The sequence below is a fragment of the Actinia tenebrosa genome, unplaced genomic scaffold, assembly GCF_029948245.1.
Source record: "Actinia tenebrosa isolate PJP-AT-01 unplaced genomic scaffold, QUT_ActTen_1.0 PGA_scaffold15__27_contigs__length_11533743, whole genome shotgun sequence".
In the NCBI taxonomy this organism is placed as follows: Eukaryota; Metazoa; Cnidaria; class Anthozoa; order Actiniaria; family Actiniidae; genus Actinia; species Actinia tenebrosa.
In genome coordinates, this window is record NW_028292575.1 from 579041 (window position 1) to 606557 (window position 27517).

At 35.1% G+C, this 27517-nt stretch overlaps 1 protein-coding gene and 1 long non-coding RNA gene across 4 annotated transcripts; both read right to left on the reverse strand.

Annotated features, from left to right (window-relative positions):
* Positions 1–306: 306 nt before the first annotated feature.
* Positions 307–2753, reverse strand: LOC148910783 (uncharacterized). Its single transcript, XR_016119873.1, has 4 exons — positions 2473–2753; positions 772–804; positions 601–685; positions 307–350 (listed from the first exon to the last, which is right to left on the reverse strand). It is a non-coding gene; the product is annotated as an uncharacterized LOC148910783 (long non-coding RNA).
* Positions 2754–5280: 2527 nt separating this feature from the next.
* LOC116288868 (uncharacterized) lies at positions 5281–19827 on the reverse strand. Of its 3 annotated transcripts, XM_089030194.1 has the most exons (11): positions 19333–19827; positions 18047–18174; positions 13474–15660; positions 10988–11069; positions 9868–10017; positions 9496–9594; positions 8867–8980; positions 8419–8517; positions 7757–7858; positions 7269–7373; positions 5281–6755 (listed from the first exon to the last, which is right to left on the reverse strand). In XM_089030194.1, the coding sequence occupies exons 3-11, from the start codon at positions 15642–15644 to the stop codon at positions 6741–6743; spliced, it is 2937 nt and encodes a 978-aa protein (XP_088886320.1). In that variant the 5' UTR covers positions 15645–15660; positions 18047–18174; positions 19333–19827; the 3' UTR covers positions 5281–6740. The 3 variants fall into 3 exon arrangements, with proteins under 3 accessions (XP_088886320.1, XP_088886319.1, XP_088886321.1); XM_089030193.1 differs by lacking the exon at positions 18047–18174; XM_089030195.1 differs by lacking the exons at positions 18047–18174; positions 19333–19827 and adding an exon at positions 17176–17320.
* Between the last annotated feature and the right edge of the window lie 7690 nt (positions 19828–27517).

Below are 27517 nucleotides of genomic sequence, written 5' to 3' on the forward strand. Positions count from 1 at the left end.
TTTAGAAATAGGTGGTTCAGTTTTTTTACAGGAAAAGTTTTGGTGGGGAACTGTGGCTGTAGAAACTAATAATGATTTTTTTTACGAGGGCGAAAACTGGTTGTGAAGGTAAAAAGTGGTGCGTTTAAAACACAAACCAAAAGTACTGGTGGCTATGGCCCTGGGTATAGATTACTCATGCTTTATATATACATAGCTTTATAACATAATCACCTCACTATATATGCACTCAATCTGATTGGCAAAAATTATGCTTTATTCTCAAATAAATTATTGATTTTTTATTTCTATGAAAATGTATGTGAATCAAATTAAGTTTGCCAGAATGCACACCACATACCTTATTTTCCCTTTTGAAAGAAAAGAAAAAAAGCAAATTTAGTAATACACTTTCATATTTTCTTAAACTTAAGTATGTATTAAAATCAAACTACCTTATAAATTAAGTATATATTACCATATTATTATAATATTATTAGCATATAAATAAATCATAAATTAACAGCTGTGGGTTTCATCAAATAATTTTCATGGGCCACATAAAAATTATGGGAATTGATGGGTCTTATATTGGAAATATTTTTTATAATATTGTAATACCTAGTTGTTCATCACATGCTTTTAATGCCAGTACCACGACAGCAACAACAACAATAATGATCATTATTATTGCAAGAATTCCTATCTGAAATTAAGTTTGCAATTAGTAAGATTCTATTGTCCTAGAATAAACATTTTGCTATCAAAAATATATAAAAATGTAGCACTTACCCCAAGCAATAGCATTTTCCTCTTGCTTAATATCTGAATACAAGATGTATAAAATGTGTAAGAAGCTAGTACAATATAATAGGTATGATAAAAAATATATTATTATATAAAAATTTTTTATCACTTTTAAATTTAGCACACACACTACCGCCACATTCGATGTTACTATACACACAACACTCAGCTCGCTTGTTGATTTTCATGGAGGGAGGAAAACCTGACATCCCGGAGAATAACCCTTGCAGCAGGCCCATCACTTGGACCTTGAAATACCCGTAGGACCTTAAACCACTGCTAGCAACAGCCCTGTTGTAGCATATAGTATAAAAAAACTCATCAAAAAAACTCTAGCTAGCTTAGGCAAGGGGACTCAGACCTCTCACCACAAAAGTAGCATTGATGAGAGGCCAATGCATTAGTAGCGTGATCCACCCACACTACCCAATAACTGGTCCTTATTAATTCTACAGTATGCTTGAAAGGTCATTTGTCAAATTCTTTAATTGTATAGTTTAATTTTGAAGGTATAAATCATTAACATGCATAAGGCCGACTGAATTTTCGGATTTTTTTAAAGGTTTGAATTATCAGCTGACCTCCCAGCTTGAATATCCCTAGAAGCTATTATCCTGCATAAACCTGCACCCCTCTAATTTTTGGAATCAAATGTCCTGTTCCTGTAATATTCCTTAAAAATCTTGTATCCCAATAAAGCCATTATGAACAGAAATATAAATGAAAAAATGAAATATATAAAATGCAAAATGAAATATATAAATACATAACATGAGACAAAAATCTTTTCATACATTGATCAATTAATTCAACCATGCATACTTAAATTCATGACTTAATCATCCGAGTATCAATAGTACAAACCGAGGCACAACTAGATTTCTTTTGTGTTTTTCAATTTTTTTTCTTTATTTTGTGTATAAATATGTATTCTTTCAATATGTAAAACACAAGTTGTAAAATAAATAAATAATAATTATAATAATTATAATAAAAAAGAAAGAAAGAAAATACTTATTTGGTCAAATAAATAAAGCTAAATATAAGTTGCAATGAAGGGAATTGGCTAGAGCCTAAATAAACCATTATAGTTTCCTAGTTAAAAAAAATTCAACCATGCATACATGTATATATGAGAACGTCTAATCTAATAAAAAAATATCCAATAATTTTATTAATTTTATAATATTTTCTGGAATTCCAGCACCATGTACTGCTCACCGGTCATGTGCGTGATGTCCCTTAATTTAAGTAAGTGGTGCATGTCACTCTTTTTGAAACTGCATCCAAAATTGACACAGTTGCTAGGGACATATGCAATTTTCTTAAATTAAAACCTTGTGGTTATTCCTATACGATATCTCTAAGAACTAGAGTACATATTAAGGTTTATAAATAGGGTTTTTTTTAACCAAAATGTATTGAAATAATGGCCACTTATTATAGGACAACAGAATCAACAACAGTTCAGCTGGTGCTGAACACCAAAAAACACAATGTTACAAAGTCCTTCACTTTCGATGCCATCGACTTAAGCACAGAGCTAAAGGAATATCAGTTCTCCCAGCTATTTTTCTTAGCAAGCCCAGGATAAGTAAAAACGTTACAGTAACGCTTTGAACCCCAAGAAGTCATAAAGATTCGGTTGATATTCGTTACAGGATTTTTTTTTAAATGTGTACATACAGTTGGCTGGTCGACTTTCACTTTATATATATGTGCACGAGAGTCATCAGACTCTAAGACGAGAGTTGAATCTTTCAGCTTGCTCATTTTGCAGGAGATGTTGACACCAACTCTGTAACGGGAACTATTACATCGACTACTACATATTATAAGTTAGCGTTTCAGTCGTAACAAAGCCTTGGTATTCGTCACATCCGGGTAGGTTATTAAAAACGTTTCCCAGTACGTCATTCCGGTTTCTTGCGGAATTTTGGCAAAAGAAAATGGACACATTGAAGTGTTTTTCAAGTCAAGGGCTTGAATAAGGAACTGCTTTTAGCGTATTTCAATGTCATCTGAACCATGTTTCCTTGTCTTTCTAGATAACCTTCCGAGACGGATTTCCTTCACTTCCGCCGGAAACAGCTAACTATAGTAAGAACACTATGACATGCTAACAAGGCTCTTTACCATGCAAAGAATATTGATGAAGTAGAGTGCATTCAGTCAAACTGTTGAAAAGTGTACATCACCTAAATTAGATAAGTAAGTTACTATTTTAGACTAGCTGACGTCAACTAATGATTCGAAACTGCGAGTAAACAGCTACTGAGATCAGGGGGAGAAACGATGATACAAATGAATGTCTATTCACTCATTCTCTGGTAAAGCAACCCCCGGATTAGCATGACCGTTTTTTGCCGCGCTTTTACTATTTTAGGTGACGTCAACCTAAATAGTTATCTAAGTTAGATACGTTTATCTAACTATTCAACATTGACTGAATGCACTCTATAGGAATAATAATTTTAGTCTTGAATGCATGTATAGAGTTTTTCGAGCTGTGATTGGTCGAGCAACCAGTGATTCTGGAGACGAAATCACTTGAGGTGTCTTGAGGTTTTCTAAAGTTTGCCAGAGTGGAAGTGATACTAAAACGTTTTTTTTTTTTTTGGATCCTGAATTTTGTCTTTTCTCTGTTATTCAAATCTAAAATTATACTAAAATAATTACTTACCTCAGGGGAGACTTTCAGCCCGGTAAATATTCACCTATAGAATTAACTTCGCCTTCGGAGAATAATTGTGAAATATGGTAGTATTAGGAATGTCAGTGTGCCCGGCGCCCGTTGCCCAAAGACCCCGAAAATAAACTCAGGGACCAAGTACACTTTCAATATATGTTTTGTCCTGGCTCTAGCGTGCCTCGGCAGCCATTCTCCCCCTCACCAAGAAAGATTTAGGCCCCTTCTATCAGTGTCTATATAAAGAACACGCTTGTGGAGGCAAACGCTGTTGGCGTCAACCGAGGTTAAGCTGATATACTTCCCGTTGTTCGACCATATGTAATAAAATTAATATAAAAGAGATTAGTGCGCAGCTCTAAGGTGGTTTATTTGTCTTTGCTTGGAACATGAAAATACAAGCTGAACTACTACGTGTCGTATCAATTTAAAAATAATCGCGATATTGTAAGGTTTGTAGAAAGCCGTGCCGTGCCGTGCAGTGCATTGACTGTGGCAAAGCGTAATAATAACAGATTAATAAGAATAATAAGATCAATAATGAAGACGATACCGATGAGCAAAAAGTAGTCTAGTAAATGACGGAATTAAAATTTAGTCGGTTTTGTCATCCAATATGGCGGGGCGATAGATGATCAGGTGACCCAAATTCATTTCCTTGATGTACTTTGTTATACACCATTGATTTGAAAAGGAAGGGAGGAAACTGTAGAGTATATTCAATTTTGTAATTTTATTATAATATTAGTTTTGCGTTAAAATATAATTCTGATTGCGGGACTACAAAATATCGATACATATATACAAATAATATTTACCAGAAGTAACCTTTTTGATTTTATAGCATTTTCTCGTGCTTTTAAATATGGTATGACCTGATTTGATCCGTCTCATACTTGTTCCAAGAGCCTGCATCCATGCTAAATAATATCATAGAGCTCTCGACCAATCAATTAGCGAGATTGAAACGCACATCGTCCAATCACAATGCTTGAATTGAAGGAACCTTCTTATTGTTCATCATCCAATCACAGTGCTTGGATTTTGGAAAGCCATTTCACTTTAAACCAATCAGACAATGTATACGTACTTGAATTTTGGAAGTCCTATTTTAGTTTAAACCATCCAACACTAATAATATGAAAACAACGGCAACCGGTCAAACCGATCAAAACCATTAGCTATGTCCTATATTCCATTCTTCATAAATGATGCATTTTTCAAATGGTGTGAAAATGGGCCAGAATTGAAGAAAACCATGGGCTACAGTCCATGCTTTTTTGCAAAAATGACCAAAATTTAAGATAAGCATTGTTTTCGATAAAGTATAATTCCTTTGGCTTACTGACGTAATTGAATGTTTTTAACCTTTTTGACTATCTTGGGAAATTTTTCTACTTTTGGACTATTTCACTTATTAGTACCTTTACTATAAATGTTGAAAGATCTCAAGCACTTTACATACTCAGTGAGTGACCACTTTAATAGTAAGATCTTGAAAACTGGGCTGTGAAAGTGAAAATGACTGTGGTGAGTGGCAGCAACATTTATACGTGTGCTCTTTTAGATTATGTCGTCGAAGATATTAACTATCTGTAGCTTGCTACTCGAGAAAAAATAAAGTTCACGTATGTAATTTAGTAAAATGCCTTTGGTTTACTAACCTAAATGAATGTTACCATTTTGGTCACCTTTTGTTATATATACATATATATTAAATTGGTTTATTTTGTGACGGCACTATATTTCAAATGCCGCGACAGCGAGAGTTCGTTGAGTTAACGCAAAGGAATGAGAACGGAGAGTAACTTTACAAAACAATTTATTGAATCGCATGACTGAATAATTTTAACTAATACAACTTGAAATCGTAAATATCACACGCTAGGAAAATAAATATCACTAAGTAACCAATACCAATCACACATACTAAGCGATTAAATATAGGATATCACACTTCTAAATTAACTCACTACTTTGGTTACACTCTACACTCGGTAACAAGAGAAGAGGTGCACTCATACCTTATAAAGTTGTTGGAAGCGTACTCAGTTGTTGTAGCATTCGGGTTCCCGACTAACACACCAAACTAGCGTGGTAACTCTCCTTTTATAGTCCAAGGATCTTGAAGGACAGCTGCCAGTCTAGCTCAGTTTTATCTTAACAACCAGTATGTCGTGCACCCCCCTTACTTAGCCTAGTTGGTAACTATGCAGTGAGAAATCTTAGTTTTCTTACCACTTCGTAATGAAGTACATAAAAACGTACATACTCCTAAAAAGACTAACTCTTTGTTTACCATCTTATGAAAAGAAATCAAACTTTAACTCAATTTGGTACGGGAATAACTTGGTTAGAATTTCCGAAATGGTAAACAGAAAATATCGTAAACAAGTCATAAACTAAGCTAAAATATTAAAATGATATTTAAGGACAACCCAGATTTAAGCGTCTGTGGCAACCGCGTATCCAACAAAACTAAACTAATTTCTAAAGAGATCGTAGGTTAATGAAGATTTAGCGCTAATGAGCACATGGCTAAACAATACGCGAACTAACCCGAATATTCCCGTGAGATCGTTACAATCGGAACCGATTTGTTAGCGCATTGTTTCAGCCATGCACAATCTATTGCTGCGGATTAACTCGTTATCCTTTGTAGTAAGAAAAGACTTCCTAAAGTTACTATAACTTTTATCCTGCTATTATGACCAACTGAGCTTGAATTTGACTTATTGACTAAATTGAATTAAATATTGAACGGTTGAGCTAATCATTAACTCGGCTAAAATTCTCTGTCGTCACAATATTATGGTATATTTGAACCAGATTACTATCAATCCATTGTAGACGAAGTAAATTATAAATATAAAATAAAGAAGTTATACATTCTGTATATTGACATATTCCCGTACGCATACTTTTTTTAAGTGTTCACCCTCCAATCACAGGACTTGGGTTCCGCAGAGCCATTTAAGATCATTTCAGAAAGCCATTTCAGATTTCGGAAGCCATTTCACTGTAAATCAATCAGACACAGTACTTGAATTTCGGAAGCCATTTCAGTGACAACCCTTCTGAACATTCGGCTGCACGTAGAAATGCAAGGTACAGTTACATAACTTTTAAAAAGCCAATCATGTGCATTGGTTTTTGACTATAGATAAATAAATAAGTGTTAATATTTTATATGCTATTTTCATGTTCGGCCCTTGGGCTTGTATATAGGCGTTTTCTCTCGAATCCTTTACGTGCATTCTTGGTTTCAAACTAAGAGTTTCTGAAAAGAAAAAAAAAGGTTTTAACAAAATTGGAAACACATCTTAACAAAAAAGGTCAAGAAAACAAAGGGTTAGAGCTAAGTTAATGAATGAATAATTAATGAATGCTAATATATATATATATATATATATAATATGATGATAGTATAATTATTTAACAATAAATAATAATAATAATAATGATAATAATATATAGTTCTATTGATAATAAAATTATTAAAAAATAATAATAATAATAGATAGTAATAATATAATAAATTAATTATTAATAATTAAATGAATTATAGGAAAGTATACACTATTAGATTAAACAAGCAATTTAATATACACTGAGTGCAAGTATGAATATTCTAACAAGCTAGATTCCAATTCTATGAGCGAGTTAGCCATGCGTAGACTTTGATCAGCCCGGAAGGTGTTTCAGGTCATCGATAAAATTTGATGCAAATTGCTACACATAATACGGTTACAATTCTAAACTGAGTAGTTTATGTATGGCTATATTTAGTTACCTTTTTTCTTTGCCCGGTATACGAAAAGTTCGAGTGCCCGTATATTTGGAGCGCAATGTCATGGTAGTTGCGATCCATGGCTATCGATAATGCTGTACATCCTTCCTAAAATACAAAACAAGCAAAATGGTAAACCTTTTTTCATTCCTTCTTTCTTTCTTTCTTTCTTTCTTTCTTTCTTTCTTTCTTTCTTTCTTTCTTTCTTTCTTTCTTTCTTTCTTTCTCTCTTTCTTTCTTTCTCTCTTTCTTTCTTTCTCTCTTTCTTTCTTTCTTCTTTCTTTCTTTCTTTCGTTCTTTCGTTCGTTTTTTCGTTCTTTCCCTCTTTCTTTCTTTTCGTTTTTTAGTTTTTCCTTCTTTCCTTATTAGCCAATTAAAAACCTCTTTTAAATTACCCCCAGAATCCTTCGTTTTTGTCTTGGCTAAAACCAATAGAAACAGATGCTAGTACCGCAGGAATAAGAACCATTTGCAGCTACATCACTACTTACATTGTCTTCCAATATCGAGTTACATTCAGGATGGGACAGCAAGAGTCTTGCCATATTTGCATGTCCATGCTCGCAGGCGCACATCAACGCTGTTGAACACTCCTATGGCCACATGTAAATAACAGTATCAGTCAGCACTTTCACATCGATGCCACGACTGCGGACTATCCACTATGAAGTCAGTGGTTATCAAGGGTGCCGTAGTGGTAGTACACGATATCTCTAATCTCTTACTTGATTCAAGGGATGAATTTTCTCCCTCCGGAAAACCTAACAAGCTGAGTTCCAATTTGATCTGTTAGTTAACCGTGCCCTGACCTTGATCAGCCCAGAGGTTGTTTCAGGGTTCGATCTGTGAGTTAGCCATACCCTGACCTTGATCAGCCCAGATGTTATTTCAGGGTTCAACCTGTGGGTTAGCCATGCCCTGACTTAGATCAGCCCAGAGGTTGTTTCAGGGTTGAATCTGTGAGTTAGCCATGCCCTGACTTAGATCAGCCCAGAGGTTGTTTTAGGGTTGAATCTGTGAGTTAGCCATGCCCTGACTTAGATCAGCCCAGAGGTTGTTTCAGGGTTCTATCTGTGAGTTAGCCATGCCCTGACTTAGATCAGAACAGAGGTTGTTTCAGGGTTCGATAAAATTGATGTTTAGTTTGACTCACGTTATCTTGCGCATTCATATCAGCGCCAGCCTCCAATAGAAGTCCCACCATGTCAAGCCTACCGCGAGTTACGGCTAACATTAAAGGAGTTTGACCAGTCTGTAATAGAAACAGCATTAAATAATAAAGATCACTGATTTAAGTGAGTTGCGCAAGCTACCAAGTTGATGGCCTTTACCATGACCGTGCCGTGTCCCAGTATGGCCATTTTGATTGGATTAAAAGCGGATCCAGGTTTTTTCTAAGAAAGGGGAGGGGGTGCACCATCAAGGATGGGGCGCAGAGGGGGCGCAGTCTTTGCTTGCAAACACAAATGCAGAGTAGATATCAGCTCATCTGGGGAGGGGGGGGGGGTGCGCTCCCGATGCACCCTTCCCCTAGATCCGCCCCTGCAATTAAAGAATAGCATTCCCTATACTCCATGAAAGCTATTCCCTCCACCACCTACCTCCTCTACTTTACTGTTCACATCACCAAGGTCTAAAAGTCTGCGAGCGATGTCTGTGAACTCTTCTCTTTCCAGGCCTGTTAGCGCTGCAAGCATGACAGCGTTGTATCCCACCTAGAGATACGCACAAGATATATTGTCCGTTTGGTATTTTTTAGATATGAAATAAAAGTACGATACTCAGGTCTGAGAGCTGACGACACGGAAAGACAGCGGTAAGTGCATAATTAAGCATGCGCAGTTTCTGAATGGACATGCGCATTACTGACCATTGAATAGGCCGCATAACGCCGTATAAACATGTTTACGGCCGTATTTTCCTCCCTCCGTAAAAATCAATATGTGAGTTAAGTGTTGTATGTCGTGAATATAGAATGTAGTGGTAGCGTGTGCGGATGGAACCCCACGGAAGAGCTGCGTGCGGGGAGTTGTGGTTGTAAAAAAATGTACGCATCTATCAAGCACGAGTAGAATCTTAACTGACAACAGTACAACGGTGTACGCATTCTTAAGTGTGTGCAGCTTCTTGAAAGACAACCCGGTAAGCATGACAGCGGTATGTGAATCTTGAAGCATGCGCACTTGCGAAGGTGCATTAAACTAACTCGATCAATATATACGCAACGTACCTGGTTTGGTAGTCCAACATCAACAAAGTTTGTTTTAAGAATCGTGTTCACTACCTTCCAGTTGTTGAAGCTGACAGCATAGTGCAGTGCATTATTACCCTGCATTATAAAATAACTGTCATGAGTCTTGCGTGCTGATTGGTTGAGAGCGCATGCTATATGAGAGCACACAGCACGCGCACGCACTTTATATTTCGTCATTCTTGTGCCAACGGCTAGACCTCTAATTCGTGTTTCTTCTAACACTTCTCTTGTGTTCTACCAAACACACGTGCTATGTAACTACACACAGCACGCGCGCGCGTTTCCCTTCTTCACCCACGAGAAGAAAAATATTCATTTAAAGACTTAAGATCCATAAGAGCCACTTACTTCTTTGTCCCTGAGGTTTATAATGGTCTCCATGAGAACCGGAATGTAAGCCCTGAAGGCCTTAACATATGCCTTGATGACGTCAGCACGGCAGCCAGGTGACGTCACACACTCAAACCAGTGGTTCTCGACGGTGCTCATACAAGAGACCTAAAAATGGAAAGATGATACAGTTAACCTGTGTCACATGACAATAAGTCTAAAAATAGAAACCATGTAACGTGAGTAGGATTTAACGTTATAAGTATATGAATACATGACGCCACATGTGTAGAAGGATAAAATCCAAGTCACATGACTAGTCACATGATAATAAATCTAAAAATAGAAATCACGTCACATGACTAGTCCAAATAGTTGTAGAAACAGAACGAAGAATGTTCAAAATAACTAATATAGCATTGGATATGAGCCGTCATCTTAGTAGAGTAGACTACCAGCCGTGCCTTGCAATACCCTTTCATGCCCTAATCAGCCCCAGAAGCTTTTTCAGGTTTCGATAACGAATTTGAAGGCATTTTTTAAACCAAAACGTTTTTTGTTTGTTTAATTTGCGTCTGCCATGTCTCTGTTCATTTGGCGCTCTAATGCACCAATGATGCACTTAAAGGATCCATTTTTAGCCAGAGACACACAGTTCCCTCGGCAATAGTTATCAGTGGATTCTTGACATGATCAAAAAGGGTCAAGACGTGAAGAGATCTGTCTGAATGACTAGGTGTGGTAACAGGAAGTGTTCGTGTGAAACAAATTGAAGAAAGATGTTACGCGGCACGTACTGCGTGTTCTTGCCTCAAAATTCAAAATGGCGTACGCTTCACAAGCGTGACGTTTTGCCAAAGCGCGAAGAGAGTAGCATAGGGACTAGGCTATGCACATTCCATGAAGGATCATCTCAAAAGGACTAGCTTGGATTTAAATGGTTTTTCGATTATCTATAGCAACTGTGACAAACCATTTTCCATACATCGGTTCACTCGTGAGGCTGCAAGGTATTTTCAAAGAATTATTCAAATATGAACATTGCAGCATCGGTTGAATGCTTTGTATTTGACCAGTAAACCGATGTATGTTGTGAATGAGTCAGCATTTCTCCCCACCCTCCCCTCCCTTGACATACCAGCTGTTCTCGTCCGATTTCCTTGCCTTTGTATAAATGACCATTCAGTAGTTTGCAGGCAGAGAGGACTTCTTCGCTGAGCCTGTGAGAAAGAAATACACCAAGAACGTGAGGCTGTGATGAGAAAAAGAGTGCATTAGATATAGTTTGTATCTGGCGAGGCTTTTTCCTTCCTTCCTTCCTTCCTTCCTTCCTTCCTTCCTTCCTTCCTTCCTTCCTTCCTTCCTTCCTTCCTTCCTTCCTTCCTTCCTTCCTTCCTTTCTTCCTTCCTTCCTTCCTTCCTTTCTCTGCTCCCTTCATTGCTTCCCTTTCTTGCTTCCTTCCTTTTTACTTTTTCTTTCTTTCTTTTTTGCTGCCTTTCTTGCCTACGTCTCTACTTCCCATTTTTCCTTGCTTTTTCCCACTCATTCAATTTTCTCATTTGTGTTCAAGTCTAGATCTAACTCAGTAAGAATTTCCAAAAATCACAAAACAAAGGCTATTCTTAGCACTTAGAGTTTTAACACGACAAAAATACTATAATATTAAAACGTTATCAAAAAATCTCTGAATTTCATTATCGAAACTTTATCGTTGAAATCAATCCCAACCAAAAATAACTTATCATTCTTCATAGAGGTATAGCCACGACAAATAAAACAAGACAGCTTGGCAATGCGGCTATGCAGACGACACTTGAGATGACGAGGACCTCGGATGCCATATCATTATAAATAACTTGACCTCGTTGAAGGAAAAAATCTAACATTAAAAAAAAAAAAAAAAAAAAAAAAAAAAATCTGTTGAAAAACAGTTTCAAAGTATAAAAACCCCACAATTATTCAACTGATAAAACTGACTTATTTGTAAGCATAGAAAGGCTTTGTCATGCTAGTGATAGATATAAATCTAAAATCAATAAGAAAATAAAGTAATTAATAACTTGACCCCTAACTTATACTTAAAATTTAAACTAGAATCCTATCATTATTATTCTATTCTAGTGTCATTAGTAAGCTTAGTTTATTAAAAAAACAGAATATGAAGAACTGTAAATTTTTAGAATCTAGAACTGCGATTTATGATATGTACTTTGGTTAGGAAATATAGCTTTAAAATCAAGTTTTCTTATGACCTACATAAAGGTTAAATCACTCCTGGTTAATAGAAAGCTCTTGGAGGTATTTAACTTCAACAGCTGTCAGACATAAATAACTACGTATCATCAACAGATTCTTATCATTCTTCGCATAGTTTTAAGCAGTTTTAGGTTACAACTATTGATTTCTACTGATTAATTTTGAATAACTTTAAACAGAGTGATAAGAAAGTAGGTTACTCGTGAGCTTTCGATAAGGATTTTCTAATGATGTTTTTGGGATCAAAATTTTCAGAGATATGCTTTTTAATCCTTTGTTTAATGTTTTTTAACGAAATATTTGGCCGTGATGGGTGAGAAGTTTCCTTTGTCAAAAAAGATTTGTTTTGAATCTTGATTGTTATTCAATATTAAAAATTGCACTCAGTTGGGATCCAATGCGTTCTCTACGTGGGGTGATTATTTAACAAAAACAAAAGTCTCGGCTAAAAAAATTCAGAAAGATTATTTAACCAAATTCTCCTAAATATGTCATTCCCTATCAAGGAATACCCAACCACTTCTATGAATTACTATTTCAATCTATAAAACTAGTTTGAAATGTTTTTACGAGCGATTTATTCAGCCTTCTTTGACAATATTTTAAAATTTTCTATTCTTACAAAGAGTTTTTAAAACAACCCAAATAAATTTGACGTTTTCTCTTATTATTGTTAAGGGTTTGATTTTTTAAATTTATACAATGCTTAATTTATTTAAACTAATTATTTTAGAATATTACAGTCTTGAAAAGTTTTCCAGTTTGCTGAAGAAAACTGTGCATCATTTTTCCTATTTTCAAACATTGTTGTTTTATCATCTTTTTTAAATCTTTTCATTTCTTTTTATATATATATATATATATATATATATATATATATATATCTTGTTTTAACTTCCTTCTCTGTTCCTTCCATTTTTCATTTCCTTGTATTTTTGTCTTTCATTCTTTTCTTTACTTTTCTATCCATTTCATTTCCTTGCGATTTTTCTTTTGTTCTGGCTTTCCTTTCCTTTCCTTTCCTTTCCTTTCCTTTCCTTTCCTTTCCTTTCCTTTCCTTCTCCCCTAATTCTTTTGATTTGCTTTGTTGTTTTTTCTCTTCTCTTCCTATCACATTACACTTTTCATTTTCTTTTCTTTCTTTTTCCTTTCATACCCTGAAACTGGAAAAACGTTTAATTAATTTTTGATTCGACTTGCAAAATTCTCTGACCGAATTAGCTAAAAAGCAATTTCTTTAGTACAAAACTTGCTGGTCAACAAAACTTTTTTTGAAAACTGATAGACTTTTTTTCGAGCGAAAACAATACATTATTTCAGCTTTTTTTCTTGACTCAAATAAAAAATGTCTTACTTATTATTTCGTACCTAACACGTGACCGCTGTCCGCTGGACGACATTGAAGGCTCACTCATCTGTCCTGTGCTATCGCTGCTGGGGTTATCGTGGTCAATACTTGCTTCATCTGATTCCACAGTATCACTCACATGAGTAAGAGTAGAGTTGCCACCATCGCTTAGTTCACTGCTGTCTGTTCCTTCGTACGTCGAGTTCTTATTCGCGACTAACGCTTTGACGTCATTCTTATCGACATGTCCATTAATGCGCATGCTTAGACCAACGAAGTTGTCATTGTTGTCGATCGATATTCCAGTAGTATTGTCAATGTCATAGTCACCGACTGCAGTCGACTTTGTTTTTAATTGGAAACAACGATCGCAGTAATTATCTGACAGGCAGCATTCACCGACACCTACTGTCTTCGTGCGTACGTTCAAACATCGGTCGCAAAAGCTATCAGTAACACTACAATCACCAACACCTAATGTCTTTACACTCGGAGCAGCTACAGCACCAATAGATCGTGTTTTCACGTTAATACACCTATCGCACAGGAGCTCAGAAATGCTGTCGCTTCCTGACCCAACTGAACGGACTCTTTTTGAAGTGCAATTAACACACACTGAATCCGTTAGCCGACTTATTCCAACTCTATTCATTTTGGTAGTAGTTTTGCTTTTAGAATCAATAGCGACCTTATTTGTGTCATCTTTCTGCAGCTTCATACTCCCAAAGAGGTCATTTATTGTGAGTTTTCCATCGCCGCAAGCTGCTTCTTTAAACTCTACTCCCCAGCATCTGTGGCATAGATAATTATCATCTAATGACCCATTACCAACTCCGTAAGATCTATAAGTTGGTAAGTCTATTCTATTGGCCATAATTTCGTCAACAGACTTCGTCGTAATGAACTCTTCATCACTCAAACAACGTGAGCAATAGTCATCATCAATCGTACAAATACCAACACCCACAGAAACATAAGGTTCGGCTATAGTTGTCTGTGTCCCGATACACTCAACCTCTTTATTTTGGTCTCCCTGGTAACCAGGGCTCTGAAACCGCTCAGTTTGAGAAGCACACGATTCCATGTAGGGTTTGACGTTAATTCCTTTGTCAAAACTTTCCGAGACTAAAGAGTCACAACCAACGCTTGTTTTTTCGACAAAAGTCTGTGAAGTTTGGTCTTTAGTTTTTAATTCGGCGATTCCACTTCCAACGCCACAATCTTTAGTAAAAGACCTTATCATTCCAACACCTATTGATCTTGTTGAAACTTTACGCCTAGGGCTGCTGTCTTTCGCTTCTTTTGCGTGGATGTCATTCTCTTTCTCAGCATTGCTCTTCCATATCGTATGATCAATACCTCGAATTTTCGTCTGCGTTCCCCGATTATGAGGAATATTTTCAAAAGTTTCCAATTTTTCTTTATTAAATTTTATTGCAGAAGTGAAGCCACTCTTGCATCGTTCACAAACGTTTTCTTTAGTCTCAGTTGTATCAGTGTCTGTGTTTCCATTGAGCAAAGACGTTGATCCAGATAGTTTCATTTTGAGTTTCCTTCTGACGGAAGCGAATTCATCTTCGTCATCTTCAGTGTCACTTTTGCATCCTCGTTGCCGAAGGGTATTGTAATACAAATCGTTATAACCGTACGAACGGTTTTTTTTCATCGAGCACTTGGACTGTAATTGCTTCAACAACTGTCGTTTCTCTTCTTGAAGAACCGAATTCTGTACTCGTAAAGTTGGAACACATTTGACCTGTTCCTCAAGGTCTTTCACGCGTAGTAAACTATGTTTTAATTGTTTTCGAATGTACAGTAAAGTGTTTTTGAGATCTGATCCTGCAGGAAGACTAGCGATGGATTTTTCGAGCAAACTTGGCGACGGTTTCTCGCTCTGTGTAAACTCCAGCGTCTCCATATTAAAGCCGAACGTCAAAGGAGACAATGAGTTACTACCGCTGGCTCCAGTGCTTGACGTACTCAGAGGAGATAGACTCCGAGGTGAAGGAGACATGTCTAGTTCGGGAAAATTCTTAAAACCACTTCCAATGGAGTCGGTATCGGAACCAATGCTCTCTCCATCGCTGTCGTATCGATCGATATTACGGATCGATGATCCGTCGTCTGACGAGAACGAGTTCGTGTTCCGAGTTCGTCTTTTCGTCTTGAGTGCGAAGGGCCTTCCGGACATGATGATAATAAATACCCTGTAAAAAACATTAATGTTAGTGAATCGATATCGTTACGAACATGAGACAATACATTTCAGTAGATGTGCCGTGACCGCGGAATTCATTCGAACTATGCTGACGAAAGGTTCCGTTTTGAGCAAGAGTTCTGATGCAGAGCAACATAAAAGGCAATGGAACTATTATTAGTACCAAGAGAAAATGAACTAAGAGAAGGAATTCCTGTGCCCCATCATGTGCACACTTTGATGCTATTTTTAGAATCATTGATGCTATTTTTAACTCGTTACCATGCCCGCGCGATAATCATGCTTTCTTTTAATGACTCGTTTTAGGACACGAAAAGCGCCATAATTCTCTATGTCCACAACACAAAACACAGGCTTTGTTTACTGCAAGACTGGAAGTCGTCTACCCTCAAGAAATCAATCAATCAGGTTCTTCGCTCAAAATATCTCCAAGCTAAAAATAGCATCAAACTGTGCACATGATAGCTACAAGGCTATATAGGTAGGATTCCTTCTTAGTTCATATTCTCTTGTTAGTACTGAATAAAATAGGAAAGAACCATTTTTTATCGCTTAATCATAGACTATAATCGTGATAAAATTATGGAGGTGTGATAAGGTGTACTAAATACACGATAAATAGAGTAAACTCACCAAGATGCAGAATCAAGAGCAAGTCATGATATGAGACAAGTCAGATAACTTAGGTCATTTTCCTGATAAACACATTGGTGTTTGTCATAAATCGAGGCAATAGTTCTTTAAATGCTTGCAGATGTTTATAGCTTGATAAGATGTTAAAAGATTAAAAGGAAATAATAAAAAAGCTTTAAAAAATCAGTTAGGACTGAAGAGAATGGAGTCTACGAGAATAGCGTTAAATTTTGGATGAAAGTTACCTCACATATATACGAATCTTGCAACAATTTCTAACGACTGTTGTAACTTGCACATCTCTTTTATCCCGAACACATTGAAGAACGAATACTCAAGCAATAATATGTAAAACAGAAAAAAGAGGGGGGATGTCTTCACGTAACCCTCTTGAGAACAAGATTAACGGATTAATTTAACATGCTAATACTTTTTGACTCCGCGTACTGAACCAAAAAGCCTTCTTCAGTTTCTACCCTCGACTGATCTCAGATGTAGTAGAAATCAGTTTAGCATCTTTTCTTTCTGTTTTCCCCTGAGAAGTCTGAGAAGTACTTTGCAGGGTGAGTGGGGACAATATTTTACGCGAAGAGAATGATTTTAAAGAAAGAAAAAATAGCACCACAAGAATATGCGAACGGCAGTCATTGAAAGTTGGGGAAGCTTAATTCCATTTAAAGGCAAAGTTGTAAACAAACTATGTTAATCGAGTGACTTCTTAAAGAAGATGAAACACGCAAGGAGACCCTGTTTATCCCACCTTGTATAGTACAGATGTCAAAATCGTTCATTCGTAATCCAGAAACCATTCGAATATTGAATGAAACAAACCTTCAAATTGAAAAAAGAAATGAAAAAATAAAAAGTTTACCTGTAGTGTACGCGAAAACAAGTCGAATATGCAACGAGCGAAGGAAAGTACTTTCAAACCACAAATATGCCTAAGGTGCTATTAATAGCTTGTCGTCTTCCCTCTACGAAGCAGAACCACGAGTCCAACATTCGTACATTATCTCTAAAAGCCTCTCAAGAACTAACGCATGCTAACTCGTGACACAAATTTCAGCATCTTAATAAGCGTTCTTACACTTGTATGCTTGTTAGTTTTATTCTTAAATGTGTTTAGAAGTCTTTTTAGACTTTTAACTCTCCATTAACAGTTAGTTATCAAGGGTAGGTTTTGAGTACAAGACACGTAGAGCCGAGGTAACAGTCAACTGAGACTAATGAACGAGTGTTGACCCAATATCAATACATAAACTAACATTATTATGTTTTCTTAAAGAAAACGTGCGTAATTTAGAAATCCTTAAAGTAAAAGAACCGTGAAGCAACTCTTACGGGACGCAACAAAAATCAAACATCAAAATAAAGCGGGGAAAATATTTCCATAAGAGATACGAACTCCAGTGACCAAGTTAAATTGGTGTATTTAAGCTTATCTTTTTAAGTTAAAAACCTAACTGGGTGGAATTAGAAAAATGTCGCAAAACAGATGTCTGCAAGAGAATAAAACTTTGTCAATCAGAAATATTTTTTCAGGCCTCGAAGAACAGACCTCAAGGCTAGATAAAAAGACATTAGAAAATTTTGCAAATAGCATCGCTAAAAGTAAAAATCTCTTTATCCTTCTAAATGAGCCTTAAACTTTATCAGTTAAAGGATCGCAGGAATATCAGAACAAGAATAGAAGAAGGAGTTGAAGTAAAACGAATGTAGAAATTAAATGAGAAAATATTTACCTGTAAAAATTGCTGTCGACGTGTAACGTTCTGGGACCCTTCTGGCGAAATATGATCGCGTCTGGGAAGAAGACCGATTTCTTTACTTTATTGGCTTAGAGTTGTCTTACAGGAAGCATGGGTCATTGCTAAAAAGAATATACTTGCTTTGGGTTACCCGTTGAGGACGTTAAAACATATAAATTGATGGTTAAATAGGAAATGAAATTTAATTTTATAAACACGGATTAAAAATTACAAATTTTTGAAAAAACGAATAAAGTTTTTGAAGTCGATGAAAGTCGACGTTGAAGGAATTTTTTCTTGAGTTTGGTTTGAATAATTCTGAAACTTTATACAAGGATTGCGTGATTTAGAGATAACATGAAGAAAAACCATTATATCATACTATCGTGAGCATCATGAACAATTTCTATAAAAATTGCCACACAGTAAGATTATTTGTAAACTTTCGTGGGAATCGTTTTTATGAACTTTCGGGACGAGAGTACGTAGGTTATCGAGTAAGTCCGAAATAAAACCATCAGTATAAATTTTTTTGTTTTTCTAAGCTATCGAGAATTGACAGAAATGCTTAATTTTCTAAAACACTTTGAATGGCTTTACATGTCGGATGAAAACAAGGTCAAAGGCTTGACTGCAGGGAGTCAAGAAAAAAAAACTTGGCTCCAAAGTTCGCATCACTGGCATTTCATTCATTAGAATTTTTACTCAAATTAGCGTGACATTTAGCATAATGTTTACCTGAGCTTCGCACATAACACGAAGCACAACTTATTTTGGCTTCCAAGAGAGAAGCACAATACCTAAATCCACTGCAAAACAATATGGAGTTTCTGTATTTAAATTCATTGGATTTTCAAGACCGAAATTTGCGTACGAAAAGAATACAGATGAATTATCTAGATGTTGCGACAAGTCTTATATAATTTAGACAATATTATTTTCAAAGGATAACTATCTAGATAGCTCATTATAAGAAGAATTTTTGAGTCAGTAATGTTAGTTTGCTAATGAGAGTGTGATTGCTAAAGTACATTGAAGTACGAAGCATAATGGAGTTGATCGGCGAAGCAAATGACTTCTAATTAACATCACGAAAACATGTACCGATTCTTGTAAAATATTGGAAGACGATAATACTTAGGGATATAACTTAAATTGAGAGCGTGCTCAAAAAATTTAAAGCTACTGTCCGCGTTTAAATAAATTGTGTAAATTTATTAAACCGACATAACGCGTGGTAAGGAAAACAGTACACAAAGTGAACATTGTGTGATTCATACCTTCGGTCAATACACCAATCTGTTCCTTCGTCCTTCGGTATAGAATAGTTTAAATCTGCTTTGAGATGTGTAGATGGAGTATTGGATGTCGCTGTGCGATCCTCTTAGGACAAACAATTTGAATAACTGGATCACAGCTGAGTTGGTAGAGAGGCAACGTCAATATGCAAACCACGCAAGCTAGAGCTCTGAAGTCGATCAACAGGAAATCTGTAAAACGATCCCGGAATGCCTCACGATGTGAACTCTTTGGTCTTGTAATTAGATGGAATATTAATCTTATCTCGGTGAGGTTTGAATGAAATAACCCCCTGCAATATAAATTCTGTTCCTTGACCAATCCTTGAGTGTAAATGGTTGACGATGTTCAACTGCGCTCGCTTTCAACTAATCGTTCAAGTTACATCAAGAAATTTGCATTTTAATTGGAACACACTCCGTTGATTTTGCCTCTTATCTTTGCAGTTTTGAAGTCCAGTGTGAAAGAAACTGTCGATAAATTAAAGCAGTTGAAATTCTGTTAAAAATACATGTACAAGAGTCGTGGATGCCCTCAAGGGTGGTCCATGGTGTTTTGATTAAACACTCTTCTCGCAGATTTGATGTAATTGCGAAGTGACAGTTCAGTTGTTTTTCCTTTTGACATCTGAACAAGTGCGAATAAAAAGACAAATCCAAAGCTTTTGTGTTTTGTACATTGAATAAACAGGTCGTTAATACCAAAGGAATGTACCGATTGAATAAAAAATTAGTTGCTTTGTTAATTCATTTTTACTTTTGTTCCAAAAGAAGTAATATAAAAAAGTCTTCGAGAAGACAATCTTAAGAAAGTAAAGATGCTGAATTACACTGAAAAATATAATCCAAACAACATGGAAGATGAATAAATTGTGACTAATTACAGGCGAGTATCTTTCATGATACTACCAAGGAATTCCGTTAAAAGCTTGAGGTACATACCTCGTAAGGAGCGGAGAGGAACGAATCAAAGAGTAGTGCATGGATATCATCCTTTGGAAGTGGGAGAAACAACGAAAAAATAGAAGAGTCAAAAATGAAGTTGCGACAAACCAGGCCGAAAAAGAGATATGAAAGGAACGGCTGATGGATCTGAAGATATATAGATAGAAGGGGGGGGAGGAGAAAATAAAGATAAAAACTTACTTAATGGAAGAAAATGGTTTACGAATCAATTAGGAGCTATCAGGGCCTTTCACTGGATGTGAACTACATGTGAACTACACCGAGCATGGATGACCGATTTCGCATCCGTTCAAAGGACCTTAGCTTTTTCACAATCCAAATGTTTTTATGTTTTGGTCAGCGCAAACCAAAAAATACTGACATAAGTAAAATAGATTAAAAGGAAAACAAATAAATATTTATCAAATGAAATAGATTAAAAGTTACTAAATTACGAAAATCGTTTTAATGGAATTGATTAAGAACATCCATTGAAAGGACGTTTTTCATAATCGGAAAGGTCCTTTCACTGGATGTGAACTTCATTAAACCATGACTATTTCACATCCATTGAAAGGACCTTTTTTGTACTCCCAAAGTTATACTGTATATATATTTTTTCTTGTTACAAACTAAAAAAATTAAAAGAAAAACCAAAAATAATAATAAATTATTTGAGATTAAATTAATAAAAATAAATTTAACAGACGAAAATGGTTTAAGAGCTGATAAGGAGCATCAAAGGTCCTTTCAATGGATGTGAAATAGTCATGGCTTAATGGAGTTCACATCCAGTGAAAAGACCTTTTCGATTATGAAAAAGGTCCTTTCACTGGATATGAAATGGTCATGGTCTAATGGAGTTCACATCCAGTGAAAGGACCTTTTCGATTATGAAAAAGGTCCTTTCACTGGATGTGAAATAGTCATGGTCTAATGGAGTTCACATCCAGTGAAAGGACCTTTTCGATTATGAAAAAGGTCCTTTCACTGGATGCCGAAATAGTCATGGTCTTATGGAGTTCACATCCAGTGAAAGGACCTTTTCGATTATGAAAAAGGTCCTTTCACTGGATGTGAAATAGTCATGGTCTAATGGAGTTCACATCCAGCGAAAGGACCTTTTCGATTATGAAAAAGGTCCTTTCACTGGATATGAAATAGTCATGGTCTAATGGAGTTCACATCCAGTGAAAGGACCTTAGCTTTGAAGTTTATAATCAACTCCTTAACCATATTCGTCAATTAACTTTCTTTTAATCCTCTAGGTTCTATAGATAAAGAGAAACCTATGCCGTTCAGGAGTCTAATGATTAGAAGCATGGATCTTAAAGGGAACCATTTTAGAAGCTACTTTTCCTAAATATTCCTTTATTTGATGAAAAAGAATAAAGAGGCCATTCCGCATGCTTACTCCAGTCTTCTGATTTCTAAAGTGCATCTCAACAATTGTAGAAAAAATGTTGGGCTCCCTGTGGTATCTGGACTTCGTCCCACCACAGGTAGACCGTAATACAAATATATGTTGTTGTTTTTTAGCAAACATTAATATCATTGCTCACGTTATCTGTTTTCGCTTCAATATTGTTGATACGTTGATACTATACAGAATACATTCATCCCTTTTGGAATAAAGACTTTTCCTTTTACCCTATTCACCGTATCTATGGTAACTGTACGACTGCCCTCTTTCTGTTTTAATTAGCATGTGATCTGGCATGACCCAAGTGAGAGATTTATTTTCGAATGTCTCTTTTGATTTTCTGCTCGATAAATATGAAAAGAAAAGGCAAAAGAAGTAATATAAACTCATAGATTCTCACTGTATACTTTTAACCGTTTCCTTCTCATTAAAGGTATATTCCTTATTAATTTCTGAGAAATGACTGTGTTAAAGCAATTCTTCAAGTAATTTAAAAAAATTTACAATGATTTCCAGTTGAAATGCTTTAGGAATTTTTCTCGCGATCCGACACTCCACCTAGGAAAAGTCCGATCCACGGAGTAAATCCAGATCCTGAATTTCCACAATTTTGGATTTTAAGGCTAAAACCACCAAATTCTAAAAGACCAGCTGAAAGAGGTATCGATGGTGACATTTGTTTAATCTTTGTCGTAAGAAAGTAATAGTTTTTCGAGCATCAAAAGTCTCAATCCGAAAACCACTTGTAAGCTATTACTCACACCTTCCCCTCCCAGAGACACTTGTGTACTACAACTGGACTTTTGGCAGCAAAAACCTGGCCCTAATCTTATGCAGATTAAAAGAACATGCAAATTGGTGTCCCTTATCATAATCGAAAAGTCAACCAAGTTAAAAGAAATCTCTCAAGTCATCGCAAACTGACAAAAAAAATAGGAACTTTAAAGGTCCTTTCATTGGATGTGAACTTCTTGAGACCATAACCATTTCACATCCACTGAAAGGACATTTCATAATTTATTTGTTTTGGTCAACGCAAATAAAAATAATTAAAACCGACAAAAAGAAATACAATGAACGAAAATGGTTTAAAAGTGAGATGATTAGAACCCGATCCAATGGTCCTTTCCGATCAGTGCAAACTCCATTAGACCACGGTTCACTGGGTTGCCTGTATCATGCACAGAGGCCTCGTCACAATGTTAGTCAAAAGATAATGAAATGGTTGAAAGAAAAGAATGATTTCGTTTAACTTGTTGTCTAAGACGATCTTCTTCCTTAAGGTGTTCTGTACATGATATTAAAATATTTGCAGGTTCTGCCCTTTTTTAGGCCACAAAATAAACAGTTTCGCGTTATACATGTCACACTACTTGTGAATTTGATCTTGCCGCATGAGGCAACAAGAATGAATCATGAATCACCAAAATAGTGCAATAGTACCCAGAAGTCTTCACGGCACCACCCACCTTTGCGGAAATATGATAATTCAAGTCCGTAAATGTTCTTGTCAGTAAACTTTGCCAGGAAAGATAGGAAAGCATAGGTTACTTTTCGCGGATCGATATTGCTTATGTGACTGATAACGTCTGATTTAACTTATAGGTATAGGTTAATCAAAAATAGAAATTTTCACTATTCTTTATTCTATCATTCTAAAAATCGGTTAAAAAATACAATAAAGAAAAACGGAAAAAAAAAAAAAAGTGTGAGTAGGTATAATGTTTAGGTCGCCCATCTAACGTTAACCCTCCTCGGCGAGCTTGACTCAGTATCTTGCACGACAACGATTTATCCACTGGACCACGGTTCCAGGTGAATCAGCATAACAATAGCCGTGAAAACAATGCACCAAATAGACTAGACTTTTTAAGACTAACTTTTCAACCGATTCCGTGCGTGGCAGAGATGCAAGGGATTAGCCGATATGGTCTGGGGGCCGGCTGGTCTCTCCCCTGATGCTCCGGCTAGAACATTTTCTTGCGTAATTCGTACACCCAAGGGCAGAAGGATTTAATCGCCGTCAGGTCCGAAGTCCATACGCCGCCTCAGCTCTGCGGATGTCTCGGGGGTATGGCAAAGTGGAGTCGATCTTTCTTTTTTATTTTTGTCGGTAGGTTCGAACTCCAACTAAAGCACATATGATTTTCTTTTCTTCTTTTTAAGCCTTTTTTTTTTATTAGATTTAAATCTTCAAAATAAGGCAATTTTTTTTAGAAATAATAAAGATTTATTCCTAGTTGCCTTTAAGTTCATTATAAGACATTTCAGCAATATCGATCCGAAAAGTAGACCTTACTCTTCTTGCGCATGTTTTCCTAGAAAACGTTGCTGACAAGAGCATTTATTGCACTTGGTTTCTCAATATTTTCTTTGTATACAGCTATTTCAAAAAACACTGGAAAAATCAATTAATTTCCATACTATGGAAATACTATGGAAATAATCTGTAAATACACTGTAAATCATCATTTACATACTAAATGTACTTTTACATACTATTTTTTAACTGTAAATTGTTTGTAAATTACTGTGATATTGTTTGTAATTTCTTTCATATTGCTTGTAAATTGTTTGTAAATTACTGTGATATTGTTTGTAAATTTCTTTCATTGTTTGTAAATTGTTTGTAAATTTCTGTCATATTGTTTGTAAATTGTTTGTAAATTTCTTTCATATTGTTTGTAAATTTCTTTCATATTGTTTGTAAATTTCTTTCATATTGTTTGTAAATTTCTTTCATATTGTTTGTAAATTTCTTTCATATTGTTTGTAAATTTCTTTCATATTGTTTGTAAATTGTTTGTAAATTACTGTCACATTGTTTGTAAATTTCTGTCATATTGTTTGTAAATTGTTTGTAAATTTCTTTCATATTGTTTGTAAATTTCTTTCATATTGTTTGTAAATTTCTGTCATATTGTTTGTAAATTGTTTGTAAATTACTGTCACATTGTTTGTAAATTTCTGTCATATTGTTTGTAAATTTCTTTCATATTGTTTGTAAATTTCTGTCATATTGTTTGTAAATTGTTTGTAAATTTCTGTCATATTGTTTGTAAATTGTTTGTAAATTTCTTTCATATTGTTTGTAAATTTCTTTCATATTGTATGTAAATTGTTTGTAAATTACTGTGATATTGTTTGTAAATTTCTCTCATATTGTTTGTAAATTGTTTGTAAATCTAAGTCATATTGTTTGTAAATTGTTTGTAAATTTCTTTCATATTGTTTATAAATTGTTTGTAAATAGAGTGCACGCAGTTCATACAGAATCCTTTGTTTCCTATTGTTTGATTATCACTATTTAGTACTAAAAATTGTTAAGTACTTGTTTCATGGGTTTAGTCGAGCACTCTAACTGTGACATTTTTTGTAAATATAATTTTTGTGACATTATTCGTGAATTTATGTGATGTTCTTTGAAATCTATAGTTACAAGTTACAGAACAGTGCTTGGTTGCTAGTAAAAAAATGTACTTTATTGCAATTAAATTAACATTTATTAATGCATACAAGAATATATTGCTAAATACATTGACTGCATACACATATATAAATACAATATTGTTGTCCAGAGATAAAAAACATTTTAACATGAGAAATTTGAAAAAGTATCTTAAATCATTTCATGATGTTTCCATTCGACAGTATTATTATTGGTGATGTTCAAAATGGTCTAGATCATAGCTGTACAAGTGACATGTACATATAGCTGATGTTCAAATATCTTTTCCATTAATATTTGCAGAAGACTCAGACCTCAGAAGAAATCATTTAATTTGTGGATTTTTTCATTTGCGCAGATATGAATTTCATGTGCTATTTATGTCAACCTTTTTTCAGAAAATTGTCATCGCACAACAATCATGAAAAAATATGTTTCAGAGCATTCAATTGACCCAAAAATTGCTGTCATTCTACAATCTACCAAGGGATGCACATGGAAAAACTGGTAAAAAAGCAGCAATAAAAAAAATTTGTGAACTCAGACTCAGATATCTGTGATCATGGATTTAAGGTTGCTATAAGTAAAACCTTCATCGTCATTTTTTCTTCTTATTATTTCTTCTTCGTATAAAAACTCCCCAAGAAGTTCACACAAATGGTTCTTCTTGGAGACTTTTGTGAAGGGGACATTGTTGTTTAAGCAAGCTTGCTTCAAAACCTTCATTTGCACATCTTGCAATTTTGGTATTCCCAAGAAGAACAGAGCAACAATTGTTGCCTCTGATTTGGTAAGCTGAAATAAACAAAAGGAAACAGTAAGTATCTCCAATACATCAGAACAACAATAATATGTTACATGCAATGCATGGGTGCCCATATACAATATTGTTGATAACATTTTTTGTAAGTAATGCGTACTATGTAGATATATATATATATATATATATATATATACACACAATGTCTAATGTTGTTACTCTTGGGCTTCACCAGAAAGCTAGAAGATCAAATCAAATGTTGTTGAAGTAATAAAAAAAATTTTAATTAACCAATTGACATCAGATTTTTATGTGTCTGTCCTCTTATTGACAATAAATTGCGTCATCACATTGTCAAAGTAGTGTGGATCCACGAGGCGTAGCCGAGTGGATCCGCATACTACTTTGACAATGTGATGGCGAAATTTATTGTCAATAAGAGGACAGACACATAAAAATCTGATGTCAATTGGTTTTTTACAATAACAAAAACGATAAAAACTTCTCATTTTTAGCAATCAAAACAACCAACGGAAAGAGCGCGCGCTCGTTGACGTCAGCTTTATCTGTCTGTCCCCTTATTGATGATAAAAATTAACCAATCAGCGTGCGAGAAATTTGTAAGTTATTGTAAAAATAAATATATCCACTTTATTTATATCTCAATGTATTTAGCTCTTGAAGAGCTAATTTGGGGAGACAAATTAGAAACCATAATATAAACATAATATTGTTAAAAATCCCAACTGGCTAGGAGATAAACCAGTTGGCTCACTATTTAAAAAAGCATGACAGAGAAATTGTATTTTGTCCAAACAGGGACCCAATTAACAAATACAATGTCATCTAGTGGCCAGAGTGGGAATCGAACCTTGGACCGCAGGGCTGTGAAACCAATGCTCTGCAACCACTCAACTATACGCTGACTAAATAAATATTATCTTACCAAGCCAATTTTCCACATTTCCAACTTGTTTTCCTTTATCCTTTGCTCTCTTCTTTCGAAGTACTCACTTTGCCCATCATGTTGCTGTAATAAAAATGAAAATATCAAACATTCACAACATAACTGAAAATCGTTGATGTAAAAAAATAAAAAAATAAAAAAAATTAAATTAAATTAAAAGAATATTGCAACTGATTAATTAACATTTTATACAAAATTAATCATTGTTTATCGCCTAATATAAAGATTCACAGATTAAAATATTCCAATTTCTTTGTAATTTGAATTTGAATTTGATACCTCATTATTCTCTACTTGGCATGTTTACTACAAGAAATAAAATGGTCTGTTCATAATCATATTCATATATAGTAAAAAGCAATCTTGAAGCTAAGGACAGACGTGTGCATCAAATCATATGGCCACCTTTTTATTTTTTCAAATAATATAATTTATGATTTTCAATATAGTAGCATAGTAATGAATACTCAAATAATAATAATGACGATGATGATAACAACAATGGGTCTTTACTCAATCAATAAACAAAATATTGAAGGTTACAACAATAGTAAGAAAATCATATAAAATCTATAAAATCTATGAAGATCTAAAAACCTATAGTAATAATTACAGCAAATATAT